Here is a 14,297-nt window from a genome sequence, read left to right as displayed (position 1 = left end):
GGATTAGTTTTTTCAAGTTGGAAAGTGGCGTGTAGGAAACTTGGCATGGCCTAGGGGTGCTCTGACTCAGGGCACGCTGGGCCTTTAGCAGCCATCAGCTGGGCCTTTGGTGGCTGGGGCATTTACCCCTTCACTCATCCTTGCCCAGCCTGTGTGTATGACGTGGGACCTGGTGGCTAGAGTCCTTCCTGTGTGACTGAGGGCCTGCAGGGCATGGGAGTCCTCATGTGAGAGTAAGAGGATAAGGAGAGAAAGCAGGAGGCTGAGGGGGGCATGAGGGGAGAGTGGAGGTGGCAGGGTGTAGCTTTGGGCAACATTGGACCTGGAGGCCTGAGCATGCCAGACCCCCTCCCTGGTGCCCCAGCTGCTAGGTCTATGGGCGACAGACTAATTCCAAGCCCTGCTGCTTGCCGGGATAGATGCCCTCTACTCTGCTTTCGCTCAGGGCCCAGGGTGACCCAGGCTGGCGGTGAAGACACCAGTGACAGTGGCTGGGAGGCAGAGGCGGAGTACAGTGGGGCTGATCACATTGTTGCCTCGATTGAGTTAGCCGCTTCGTTAATGTAAGCCTAACTACGTGAGCAGTTACAGAACACGACCAGGTATAATTATGAAGTATTAATTTTTTTAAGACTTTATTTATCTATTTGACAGAGAGTGCACACAAGCGGGGAGCTTCAGGCAGAGGGAGAGGGAGAAGCAGGCTCCCTGCTGAGCAAGAAGCCTGATGTGGGGCTCGATCCCAGGATCCTGGGATCATGACCTGAGCCGACAGCAGACACCCAGGTGCCCCTAACTATGAAGTATCAACTTGACCGTTGTATCACAAGCTATCGTTTTTTGTTTATTTGCTTCCATCCACATGGCAGAAGTAGGGTTGCTGACAGCTCCTACAGTTTTTTGTCATTGGTCCAGTTTCTTGGAGAGAGACTAATTTCTCTTTCCAGATTCCTAGAGAAGGAACTGGGGGTCAGCTGGGGTCAAGTACCTGCTCGGGACCAATCTGTGTGGATCAAGGGCTGTTGACCCAGTGTGGGTGTGTTACGTAGACATGGCTGCTGGGAGCCCACTTCTGTGGGTGAGGTCTGAGCAGCTGCCAGGGAAGGAAGATGGCAAATGTCCACATCATTTATATTCTGCTTCATAGACTGTCCTCTTGCTTTTTGTCATTTTACGTTCCTTGCTGTGTGTCTGTCGGTGTGATCCCACCTGTTTAAAACCTGACTCACACTGTCCTTTTTCCGGTGAAATGAACTCGTGTTCATCTCACTCTTGCCTTTTCTTCACTGTCTCACGAGGTGTCTGCTGTTGATGCTAGATTTATTTGCTGGTTAGCCTGTAATTTTCTGTATGTGTGTGTTTTATATTTCTAGGTAAAGATAAAAGGTAAATATCTTAAGGATACAGATCTCATGCTTTCTCAGTAAATGCTGAATTTTATTTCTTGAAAGAGTAACTTTCGATCTGTTCTGTTCAGCACCACATCTTCAGAAATGAGGTGTAGCCATCCTCCCTGTTCTGCCTGCCGACTTGGTAACATTCAGCTCTGTTCAACAAGTTCTTAAAATCTTTCTTCTCTATCTGCCACTTTGGGATACTGCAGTTCTCCCCTCTCTCCTGCTTCCCGGAGGCTTCCCCTTCAGACTCCTTTGCTGGCTGCTCTTCCTTAAGGCTGCCCACTGCCATGGGCCCTGGTTCAGTCGATGTTTTGTGCTTGTGGCCATCCTGATTGTGTTTCTGTGCTCCAGCTGGAGCTTTAGCAGCTGGCTTATCACCAGCTGCCTAAACTCACAGACTTATGACTTGCCCTGTGACTGTTGGCTTTTCTCTCGCAGTCCCTCTCTCATCGTGGTCATTCGGGCTCGAGACTTCCCTTGCTTTAGGAAGTATTCGCCCTGGGCTGAGAAGTAACCCGCTCCTCCCCAGCATGCACGTGTGGGCGCTCACAGTCTCCGATTGCCAGGCCCCATGGCTCATACCTCTGGCACGCTTTGCTTTCACCCGGCCCCTGTCCGGTGTTTGCCTTCATTCTCTCCTCTGAGCTATTCCAGTACCTTCCTGAATTAGCTTGCCTCCAATCTCCTATTGCCCCTGCCCTCCTCCAAAATGGCTACCTGAACCAGGCATCCACAACACAGGTCTGATGATGTCATGCCTGTGCTCAGTGCCCTTGTCTTGCCCATCAAATGAAATGCCTGTGAAGCGTGACATTTGGGCCCCTTCAGAGTGATAATACAATCACTGACTAGGTACACAGTCTCAGCCAGACTGGTGCTATCTGCAGTCGCACCCAGGCTAGATGGCAGTGTGTCCTTTTGTAGACGAGAGGACCAACTCAGAAGAGGGGGGGCCTGCCTTAGACCTTGGGCTCTCTCCTTTGTCGGTGGCCCCTTTATGTCTTAGTCTGCACTCTGCTCTCATCCTGGGACTGGTTGTCCCGTCTCCTTCCGGGCAGGGATAGTCATCTTCATCCATTCAGGCTTTACCAGGGGACACTGCTGCCTCCACAGAGCCTTCCTGAAAGCCACTCAGTGCTAACCTTTTCTCTCTGAGTAACTTGTGGCTTTTTTTTCTGGTCATGTGGTCATTCTGCCTTGGTTTGTGTTGGCATTGGTTCTTGGCATGCCCGTCCCCCCGGATGACTCACTCTTTTGGGGTGTGGGGGAAGCTGTCTCTTCTTACCTCTTTGCATCACTTGTAGCGTGCCTGTGCTGTGCACACCATGGGCCACAGGAGGGCTGAAGTCCCTCGAACCGAACTGAGCCAGGGGGGAGTAAAGAATGGTGCCGGGGCTTCCTAGAGCACAACATGGTTCTTTTGTTGGCATGAGGCACTTTTGCATCTGTGCTTATTCCTTACAACTTTGAGGTCAGTGTATCGCATCCTACTATTCTGTAGTTCAGTCGGTCGACTCTTGTAGAAGTCCGTTCAGTGTACTCGATGCAGCCCTCAGTGCAGTCCGGGTTCCCGGTGTCCAGGAGCGGGCACCAGCATGTTCGTAAAGCTACACGGGGAAGTGAAGGAGGCAGGACCATGGTCACATAGCCAGACCTCCCAGGATAGTAGGAAGCGATGCCCAGCCAGGCCTGTAGGGGACTGGCGTATCACTGGTGGGACCCAGATGACGTATTCCACCCGGCAGGATTTCCATGTCCCTCCGCCATTGACACAGCGGCTTCCCCCCGGCGCTCACTCCCCTGCCAGACCCTCTGTGTATCTGGGGTCACATTCCCCGAGAGGCAGTCTTCAGTGGACTCTCCCTGCCTTGTCTTTGGCCAGAGCTCTTGTGCCAGGCCTCCCTGTAGACTGCCAGTCTGGTGGCCAGGTGCCACCAGAGGCACTGAAGAGGACGTAGCCACCTTCCCTGGAGGAGCCGCCAGGAGCTCCTTCTCTGCTCAGGGTACTAGGGGAGTGCCGGAGAAGTGTGTAATGCATGGCCTACCCCGTATGAGATGTTGTGCTAACTCCCACAGGGCAAGGGAAGATGGAGAAGACACTGTCCCTACCTACAGCCTGGGGAGCTTATAGTAAATATATAACTGTGACACTAGGACCATACCTAGTGTTCCCAGAGATAAGAGCTTTTTAAATAAATTGATAACCTTGTATGATCAGATTTGTGCTTTTCAGATTAGAACCACACATCAACCTGATTTAATTTGTATTTAATTTGAATCACACCTTTTGGACCCAATTCGCTCTTAAAATACAGGAGATAAAAATAAGTAATACCACAGCTACATGTTGACCCAGATGCATTAGTGAATAATATGGTTTTAAAATCTAACCTTCATTATTTTTTTTATTAAACCTTAGTAAAGAGTCTGGCATTGAAATGTGATTCCTCAAATGGTAATAATAAAAATAGGATTTTTAATAGTTCTTTTGCAACCGCTAATCTGTGTTATATATATCCAGTCTCTGCTACCCACCCCCTGTTCTGCCAGTTTTACATTATTTTCTTTCTTTCAGTGAGTTACCGTGAAACTTTTTTTTTTTTTGAGAGAAATGAAGTATTGCTTTTCTTTTTTTTTTAATAGAAATTTCGGGATTTCTTTAATCAGAATGAAACCAATGACCCAACGAGGGATACTTGTGTGATCCTTACAGTAGAAGGGCGAACATTCCCAGTGGATATCTTTTATCTACAAAGGTTTGATGATACTTGTGTGTGTGTGTGTGTGTGTGTGTGTGTGTGTGTGTTTTCACCGGAATAGTCAGGGAATTTTCACCTGTTTTATTTAGGTTTTCATTTTTTCAAGCTCCAGCCAGCAGCTAAATACAATTAGAAACCAATAAGCACTGTTCTACGCCGAAGAAATAGGATCATTCAGATTTACTCCATAAAAGTATGCAGCCCTTAAGGATCTTGCGTTTTTAATGATGGTGATTAGCAAACTGGGCCTGAGTTACGGAATGAGAAGCCCTGAGGGCAATATCCCAGGCTGCTGAGAAGAGCCTGTTTTGTGTCTCCTGTCATCGATCGGATGTTCTGGAACCCTGCTCAGTATCACCACTGAAGGCAGTTGAAAATCTTGACACTGATGTGCAAATTTCTATGAGTCTGTGGTTAATAGCTCAGTTGGAAAGAGCAAAATGGTAACAAGATTACAAGGAGGAGGCTTCTGATAGTCACAAGATTACAAGGAGGAGGCTTCTGATAGTCTTCAGAACTGGTCTTTTCAAGACTGCCTGTCTGGGAGGTCAGTGGTGATGATTTGAATCATTTGGTTCTTAGCTCTGTACATCTTAGCGAGAAGGCCTGGTTGACATGGTTGGGAGGAGTCCCCCAAGATAGGAAGAGACTATCCTAATTCCTCTCCCTAGTCACTGGACAAAGACCAGGAGCCTGGTACAGTGCTTGATAAATCCGAAGAGTTGTGGGTGTGACTTGTGAGTTTTTCTTGCTGGAGAGTATATCCATTATCTCTGAACAGCCGACTCAGACATGCTGTCTGTGGTCAGGAGGGAAAGTGGAAAGGGGGTGGCATCTAGCACCGGGACCGCAGCAACAGATTTTCATCAACCAGGCATCTTCGCATGCTAAAGATAGCACCTTTGTTTGCACGGGTTTTTATTTCTTTGCAAATAAAGCTAAGAATAGGGTATACATGTAATTATGGATTACTTTTGAATGCTGCCTTAAAAAAAGGGGGGGGGTCGGAGTGAATGTTTGTTTTGTTTATTCATATACTGTTTTTCTACCAGGCAGGCCCAAACTAACTTGCATGAAGCTTGGCTGCCAGATTATTAGGGTAATTAATCTCTAATTAATGAGCATGTCCTAGTGATGATTTTATCTCATACATCTTTTCAGTCCTGTTCCAGATTATATAAGATCAACTGTAGAAACTGTGATGAAAATTCACCAGACAGAGGGAGATGGAGACATACTAGCATTTCTGACTGGCCAGGTAATTCCACTGGAATTTTCTCTGATGAACAGACACGTCAAGACAGCACCAAAATTAAACAGGGGCCTGTTCCTTTACTTAGCCGTTCATTTCACGTTTTATTGTATTTTGTGTTTACTTAATTGCGCAAAAAATTGTTTGGATTGATGTCATTCATCTGTTGACCAGGTTGTCAGGGAATCATTAGTTCCCACCTGTTGTATCTGCAGAGCGTTCAATATATTTTAAGTTTATTAGTTGAGTCCAAAGTAAATGATGTAGTCACTGGGCTTTTTTGTTTACCATGATGACGTATTGCGTTAGGCACATTTTACGCATGTGTTTGCTCCTGCAAGCCTCTTTCCCAGTGATAACCGCCTGTCCTGGAGGTGGTAGGTGGGCACATCTCTGGAAGGACAGCTGAACAAGCCCAAGAGTGCTTTTCAGAACCACCCTCCAGCCGTAATCTTTTCCACTGTCAACACTTTCCATGGTACCGTAATCTCTTCTAGGGAAAGCTTCTGGCGATTTCTTATGTTTTGGCTTGTCCATATGTATGACATGCTTTGTTTGCCACAGTACCTGAAAGCTGAGCAGGATAGGCTTTGGTTTTGTTTATCAGGAGCTCTTCTATTCACTGCAGATAGTACAGATTTCAGTAATGATCTGACACCTGCAAATTTTCACCCCAGAGGCACCGCTGTTCAGTAGCATTTGATTAAAAACCACCCCCAAGCAGAATGTGGTCACACTAGAAATCATGAACCTGACCATAATTAAAACTTTGATCCCGACTTTCGTTTTCTTTCAAGTCTGAAAAAATGACACGCTTCAGATTGATCTCAGTTTCTTTGGTTCCTGGTTGGATGTTTTTAGGAAGAGGTGGAAACTGTCGTGTCTATGCTGATCGAGCAGGCTCGGGCGCTAGGTCGAACTGGGATGAAGAGACACCTCCGGGTTCTTCCCATGTATGCAGGACTGCCTTCCTTTGAGCAAATGAAGGTGTTTGAAAGGGTGTCCCGCAGCGTCCGAAAGGTGAGACTAACCTGATAATCAGGGCTGTTTGCAGCCAGTTGTGGTCATGCTGGTGCCCCGTCCCTAGGCACTGGGAAGATTTTTTTTTTTTCAATTGAAGTGAAACTTGCTAAACTGGGAGGTTTCTTTAAGACTTTAAGGTTCGTGTTTCTGTGCGGTAGATCTAAAAGCACACAATAAATAGTACGTTGTAGAGATTTCTAAACCTGCCTCTCAGAGGGGTCACTCTGACAGTAATTCTCAGAGCAAGTGACTTTCCCTTTGCCTTTTCTCTGCCCGCTCAGTATTTCCCCACGGCACAAAACCTGCTCGGCTTAAACGTCTCGGTGAATTGTGATCAGTTGGGAACAATAGATAAGTTACTACAAGTGGTTTCTAAACCATTTGTTTCAGGCATCAGTTAACCTGTAGAGCCAGATTTGAATCAATTAATTTAAGGTGGGGCTTGAAAATATTTAGCCTTGAAAATGGCGTGGGGGAAAGGATGTGGTGAAAAGCACTGGTTGGAAGGAACCAGCAGGCAGCCAGTCTGCCTCCTGCTCATCAGCCCCTGGGCCTTACTCGGCTTTCCTTCCCATTGGACGAGGAAGGCACAGAACTGGCCCGAAGCTGGCTTAGTGGAGCTGTTTATCAGCAAATGGCAGAGAGGACAGTAGGTGAGGAATGGTCTGAGGGTCCACTCCCAATTCAGACCGCTTGGAAGAAGGTGCTCAGCCTCATGGCCATCGGGATGGAGCAACTCGAGTCGGCCCAGTCAGACTGTGGCCACCCAGGCAGGAGGCCTGGATTCTTTGCCTGACTTACTCCGTGCCTGGGTGAGTTGCTCAGCCTCAAGCCTCGTTTTTTGAGCTGCGAAACATAAATAAGAACCTTTGAGTCAGTGGTTCTCTGGTATAAAATCTTAAATGTCTATCATATAAAAAGGGTAGGAAGATTTCTTTTTTTAAAGATTTTATTTATTTATTTGACAGAGAGAGATCACAAGTAGGCAGAGAGTCAAGGGGAAGCAGGCTCCCTGCTGAGCAGAGAGCCCAGTTCGGGGCTCGATCCCAGGAACCTGAGATCATGACCTGAGCTGAAGGCAGTGGCTTAATCCACTGAGCCACCCGGGCGCCCCGGTAGGAAGATTTTTATAAGACGATAGATGTTAAAGTGCTTTAAAAAGTTCTCAGTGCTGTCTATCTATGTGTGTTCCTTGCTTCTCGAAACGTTCCAGGGGCGGTGCCCCGTGTGCTTGAAATAAAATATAAATAGCTCACGGTGGCCCAGAGACAGCACGTGGTCTGGCCCTTGCTGTCCTCCAGCCTCATCTCGTCCTTCCTCGGGATTCTGGCTTCCCTGGATGTTTCTCCTTTCTGTGAACTGTCTCTTCTGCCTGGATCTCTAGGACGTTGCCTGCCTCTTGTTACTCAGCTCAAAATCATCTTTTAGAGAGGCTTTCCCTGGCCTTCCAAAGTAGCGCAGCCCACTATTGGAACGTCATGCATAAGGAATGTTTTAAATACTACTTCATGTTCTGTTACTGCTCTGTTGCATTTTATTTAAAGTATTTGTCACTCTGAAGTTTCCTGCTTGTTTAATTTCACCACTTCTCCACCCAAACACTTACACTCGAATGCAGACTCTGGGAGAACGGGGGCCATGTGTTCCTTGTTCACTATACATCCCCAGCACTTCGAACAGTGCCTGCAAAGCCTGACTTTAGAAAATAGTTCAAATGTGAGTGAATGAATGACCATGTTCATGGTGGTGATTTCCTTTAGCTGTGCAGGAGGCAGAAACTAACATTCGTTGAGTATTTATTACGGACCCAGCACCAGGCTCTAATTGCTTTAGGGGTATTTCACGTTTGATGACCCCCACAACCCAGGAGGGGGTGAAATTCTGTATAAACTGCCTCTTACAGATTCTACACTGTTGGAAATATCTTTAATAAATCTGTTAGGATTTTGAGTAGTTTCTTAAAAGTGAAAAGAACCAAATAACTTCTTTCTACTTTTCTTGCTGTGCGGACTTAGGTGATAGTGGCTACCAATGTGGCCGAAACCTCCATTACAATCAGCGGGATTGTGTATGTGATCGACTGTGGCTTCGTGAAACTCCGAGCCTACAATCCCAGGACGGCCATCGAGTGCTTGGTGGTGGTTCCGGTGTCCCAGGCGTCAGCCAACCAGCGCGCGGGACGTGGTGGCCGCAGCCGCTCTGGAAAATGTTACCGCCTTTATACAGGTTAGTGTGGTGTTCCATTAGGGCTTTTGACTTTCTTGTAGCTAGCCTGAGCACTGGAGAGGATCACAGGTGTTTCTTCCCTTGGGCAGAACTTCACATACAATCCAGACCCCGTCACCAGGCCCTTTGTCCCTTGGCCCCTGCTGCTTTCTTCAGGCTAAATGGAGCACTGCTTTGCTGCTGCTCCCATTGGCCGAGGCTGGCCCATGAGTCCCCAGTTACTGCTATCCCTGTTCCAGCCTAAAGTTTGGGTGTAGACCTCCATGTAGCCTGGGCCACCTGCCTTGGGTCCTTTCTTTCTTACCTTTCCCTCAGCTTAATCTGCTGCTTTCTTGTTCTGGGAGGAATCTTGACTCCTCTGAGGCCCTGCAGTGAGTTCCATCTTTGCCTCTGGTTGAGAGCACCTTGTAGCGTGAAAATGACAGGCTCTGTCCTGAGACCACTGATAGAAAGCAAATAGTTGTTCAGCTCCTGCTCTTTGCCAAGCACTGTGCTAGGCTTTGAAGGAGCAAGATAAAATTCTAATAAAGACTATCCCAGCCCTTCAGGAATTTTCTCTCCAGCTTGAAGGCAGCCATGCCTTTGACAGTGATATGTCCAGAGCGTCTCTCTCTCTCCGCCCCCCCCCGCCCCCCCCGCACCTCTCTTTGGTAGGTGATGGCACCAAGATTTCTCCTCAGTTGTCCAGACTGAATTTTCACATCATTTTTGATCCTCTCCTCTGTCCAGCATCCATCTGCGCTCACTTCCCAGATCCAGGGCTTTGTTTTTTGCCTCTTCTTTCCTGCTGGTAACCATCACCCTTGTTCAGTCCCTGATGCTATTCTTTCTTGTAGTGAATGTGCCAGGGTTTGGGGATCTCAGACTAGGTGAGCGTGGTCAGTGGAGGCACCCCCACAAACAGGTTGGCATGTTACGGTATGATAGGGTTGCCATATCGTAGTGAGCCTTGGAAGCAGAGAGCAGGGAGTTATCCCACAGGGGAGGGCTTCACAACTGAGCATTTGTGCCTGATCTTACTGGCCACCCGTGGTTATCCAGGGGAAGGGATAGCACCAGACAGAGGGCATGGACTTTACAGGTATGTGGTGGAGAGGAAGTGGGTAAGGGAAGTGTCAATGGCAGGGGGACGGCGGAGCCTGAGGCCAGAGCGGTAAGCATCTTCCACCACTGAAGGCGCTAAGGAGGAAAGATGGGAGAGTAAAGAGAGAACCGAGGTTAAAAGGCATCTGGAAATTTAGGAAAAGAGTAACCTTCAGGATACTTGAAAACAGATGTATTGGGGTGGAATTCATATCGCATAAAGTTAACCATTTTATTTTATTTTTTTATTTTTATTTTTTAAAGATTATGTATTTATTTATTAGACAGAGATCACAAGTAGTCAGAGAGGCAGGCAGAGAGAGGAGGAAGCAGGCTCCCCGCTGAGCAGAGAGCCCGATGCGGGGCTCGATCCCAGGACCCTGGGACCATGACCTGAGCTGAAGGCAGAGGCTTTAACCCACTGAGCCACCCAGGCGCCCCAACGTTAACCATTTTAAATCAAACTGTTCAGTGGGATTTAATTACGTCCGCAGTGTGCATTACTGCTTGTCTAGTTTCATAATATTTCCCTCACTCTTTATCCATTAAGCAGTTTCTCCGCACGCCCTCTTGCCTCCTGGCGACCACCAGTCCGTTCTGTCTCCGTGGGTTTATCCATTTGGGATGTTTCATATAAATGGGATCATATAATTTGTGACCTCGTGTGTCTGGCTTCTTTCATTTAGCGTAATGAATGCTAAATGTTTTCCTGGTTTATCTCTGTTGTATTAGTACTTCATTTTTTTGGGGGGGGCAGGGATAGGGACAGAAGGAGAGAGAGAATCTCAAGCAGGCTCCCTGTCCAGCACAGAGCCCGACGTGGAACTCGAGCTCACGACCCTGAGATCATGACCTGAGCTGAAATCAAGAGTTGGATGCTCAACCGACTGAGCCACCTAGGCGCCCCAGGACTTCATTCTTTTTTATGGCTGAATAATATTCTATGGATGGATATACCACAACTTATCTCTATATCAGTTGATTATATCCACTTTTGGCTTTTGTGAATAGCTGCTGCTATGAAAATGTGTGTTTCGAATGCGTGTTTTTAATTGTTTTGAGCAGATACCTGGCAGTGGAATTGTGGGGTCACACAGTAATTCTCTGTTGAACTTTTTGAGGGAGTCAGGCTATTTTTAAAGAGGAAATACCCAGCGTTACCTCATGTTCCAAAGAAGCAATGTCACAGAATGCAGACTAAAGACAGGCAGACCGATTTGGTTGAAAGGTCACTGGCCTCCTTAGCAGGAGCAGTTTAGTGGAGTGGGGTTGGGTAGGGCCCCCCTGACAGTAGTGGGGTGCACTAGCATCCAGCCCGTAGGCTTTCTTGGCTGACTGGCTTCCACATGAGCTTTCACAGAATGGAGTCCTGAGCAGGCTGCTACCTGCTCAGACCCTGGACCGTTTCTCAAAACCCTACAGGACTTTTCCTGGCTTATGTTATCCCACTGTCCACATACATGCCCTGCACTCCATCCCAGCTACACTCTGCCCTCCCTGAACTTAACTTTTCTGTTTTTCCACATCTCGTATCTTTGATACCTTTCCTTGGGCTGTTCCCTCCGCCCAACAGATCCCCCTTATCCTTCAGATCCTCTCTCAGATGACAACTCCCTCTTGAAGTGACCTCACATGCCTTTTTGCAGTGACTGCTTCCTCATTCCCTAAGCCTCCATTCTCCTTCAGGAGGACTGTTCACTGGGACCCAGCCTTGGAAGTGACTGTTTTTGGTCTTGGTCCCAGACCCTTTCATATCACTGAAGCTTCTGGAGGGTGCGCCTGCCACTCCTGGCCCAGGGCCTCACATACTTGGTCTTCAGTAGAGTTTAATTGAACGTCACTAACTCTTGGGCAGCACCTGCTTCCTGTGAGTCGCTTCTTAGCAGGGTTGTCCTGGTATCCGAGAACTTCGCTTCTCCCTCTGTCAGCAGTGTGCTTGGAAAGTGTGGCTGTCCTGCTAAAAAGCCATCCCCAAGATGCTCTGGAAAGTCAAGAAACTTCAGGAACTTCTGCTGCTGCCTGTTCTTCAGCACCTCCCAGTTAAACCCACGCCTGTGGCCATTTCTGTCCGTCCATCCTCAGAACACTGGTTGTCTGTTCACTCACAGCCTTTTTGAAAAAATTCTTCGGTGATAAGTGCTATTTCTTCATGACACCTTTTGTTGTTGTTTCCTTTCTTTAGTTAATGAAAGCTTTACGATCTACGTGGAGGTTGGGCCAGCCTTGTCTTGAGGAGGGTGTGCACAGTTAAAATGTTAAAATGTTAACTGATGTGAGAGGGATTTTGTGGGTGGAGCATTCTCTGTCTAAGCCATAAGCTTTCTGAATATATACAAAAGTGATTTAATTCCTTCCTCCCTCTCCCTGTCCCCCCCCCCCAACCGCCCTGTTTGTCAGGCTTTTATGAAAAGGCCTCCAAGGTCTCTTCCTCCCTATCCCATCTCCTGCCTCTCCCATCTTGGCACTTCTGTGCCTTGTGCTTTTTCCTGTGGGAGGTCGCCTGTTGTTCCTGAGGGGGCCCATGAGCATTCGTTGATCTGTTGGGAGCAGCATCAGATTCTCAGCATGATGTGGGCCTGGCTCGTTGGTTTTAAAAAAGTTAGATTTGGACAATTTTTGCTCTTTGTAAGATTGGCTCATTTGTTGTATTCTGGTTACCATTTTGGTGATTTACTTGAAACTGTTCTTCACTTATAGGTACGGTTCTTGCCTTCTAGACTTGCAGCAGCCCCAAGCAGAGGTTGTGGGACATGGTGCCGGTTGTGATCCAGCACATACCCGTGGCTTTGATTTCATGTTCTCACAAAAAGCACGTTAAAAAAGCATCCTAAAGTAAAAGAACAGACTTCTGTAAAGATATGTTGTTCATAAAGATAGAAACTGCTAAGGTTAAGGTACTTTTTAAACGGAATGGTCTTTTCGAAATATGAAACAGCTTCGTGTCGTGATATCTGATCCTAGAGTCTTCGAGCCTCTCACTATAGAAGGAAAACTGTCCTGTGGGCATAATGATTGCGTTTGATTGTGGCATTTGACCCCAAGCAGTTTTAATTTCTTATCCTCAGAGGAAGCCTTTGACAAGCTGCCTCAGAGTACCGTCCCTGAGATGCAGCGTAGCAATCTGGCGCCTGTCATCCTCCAGCTGAAAGCGCTCGGTATCGACAACGTCCTCAGGTTCCACTTCATGTCGGTAAGTCCTGCTTCTGTCCGGAGCGCCCACGGGCGAATGTCGGGACATTAGCTAGGATGCATCACTTTCTAAAAAAAATTTTTTTTATTTCCACTTAGCTCATGTGTCGTGTGCCTGCTTTGCACCAGGCCCCGTGCAGGGTGTGGGGTTGCAGGGCCAGACGGGGCAGACACATTTCCTGTTCTTGCCTGACGGGGGGTGACAAGTAAGTGGGTAATTGCCGTGGGTGGGTCCAGTGCTCTGAGGGACAAAGGAAGGACCCCCAGCCCGGCTGGTGTTGGGTGGAGTGAGACCTGAAACCCAAGTAGGATTTCACCAGGTCAGGAGGTGGGGAGATCTGGGACGGCGAGTGTGCAGAGGCCTACGTGAGGGAGTGTCACCACTGGGGGAGCCAGGAGGGCTGCGGCAGAGCTGCGGGGGACGTCCTCGGGGCTGGTCGCCTTTCTGCTTGTTTCCTGAGGCTCATTCCTGGGAGGGGAATTATTGGGTCAAACAGCCATAGTCGTTTTGGATATCCTTGATGTGTGGCCAAACTGCTGTAAGCTTCAGCAGCACACACTGCCCCATGCACTGTGCCCCTGTCATGCCCTGTTACTTTCTTTTAGAGGCTCGCTAATTTGGTTGATGTCAGGAAAGGAAGGGAGGACAAATATCTGTACCTTATTATTTGATTTCTCGAAAGACAGTTTAAAAAAAAAAACCATTTATTGTCCACTTTATATTTCTTCCCAATTGTGAAGCCATTTATCTGTTAGAATTAGTGCTTATTGTGATTTTTCAGAGTCCTTTAATTAACTAGACATTAACCTTTGTCTTTTGGAATATTTTTTGGAAATGTTTTTCTAGTTTTTTGTATTTTACTATTTATTTATTTATTTTAATGTGCAGACATTAGAAGTATTTCCATGTAAAATCTTCCTGTCTCTGTTTCTGTGATTTGTTCTGTTATTCCTGTCCTTTTGAAGCACTTCCCCACCTCTAGGTCAGTTAGTAAACATTCAGTCTTATTTTCTTCTTGAATTTTTATGATTTGAAGACTAGTATTTTAACTCTTGTTCTCTGCCAATTGCATTGTTACATGATGTGACGTGCCTGGATTCTCAGATAATAAAGTCCCTCGTGTCTTATATGTCATTACGAACTAGGTGAGTGAAGGAATAGAATATGCCAGTCTCTCTCCAAAGAAAACAACTGTGTGTTTATAAGTATGGAAAAAACATACTCTTTGATTATTGGTGTATGCAAGAAATTACAGAGAAGTTAAACAGTATATGCAAATTAAAAGCTTAAGAAAAGTCTCCCATCTAAGATGAAAGGAAAACATATAATGGCAAAAATGACATATCAGCATCTTGAAAACTGCAGTT

At 47.0% G+C, this 14,297-nt stretch overlaps 1 protein-coding gene across 2 annotated transcripts in view; it reads left to right on the top strand.

Moving 5' to 3' along the window:
• Window positions 1-14,297, top strand: part of LOC111141759 (DEAH-box helicase 35) — a 64,419-nt gene that overhangs the window by 28,522 nt on the left and 21,600 nt on the right. For both annotated transcript variants that reach the window (XM_022494563.1, XM_022494562.1), the window contains 5 exons: window positions 4,041-4,153; window positions 5,318-5,414; window positions 6,270-6,428; window positions 8,447-8,657; window positions 12,806-12,930. In XM_022494563.1, the coding sequence (XP_022350271.1) occupies window positions 4,041-4,153; window positions 5,318-5,414; window positions 6,270-6,428; window positions 8,447-8,657; window positions 12,806-12,930 (705 nt within the window). The remainder of the gene's footprint in view (window positions 1-4,040; window positions 4,154-5,317; window positions 5,415-6,269; window positions 6,429-8,446; window positions 8,658-12,805; window positions 12,931-14,297) is intronic.

This window comes from Enhydra lutris, unplaced genomic scaffold, assembly GCF_002288905.1.
Source record: "Enhydra lutris kenyoni isolate GAN:26980312 unplaced genomic scaffold, ASM228890v2 scaffoldscaffold6, whole genome shotgun sequence".
NCBI lineage: Eukaryota > Metazoa > Chordata > Mammalia > Carnivora > Mustelidae > Enhydra > Enhydra lutris.
Note: the sequence above shows the minus strand (reverse complement) of the source record. Positions and strands in the feature narration are given on the sequence as shown.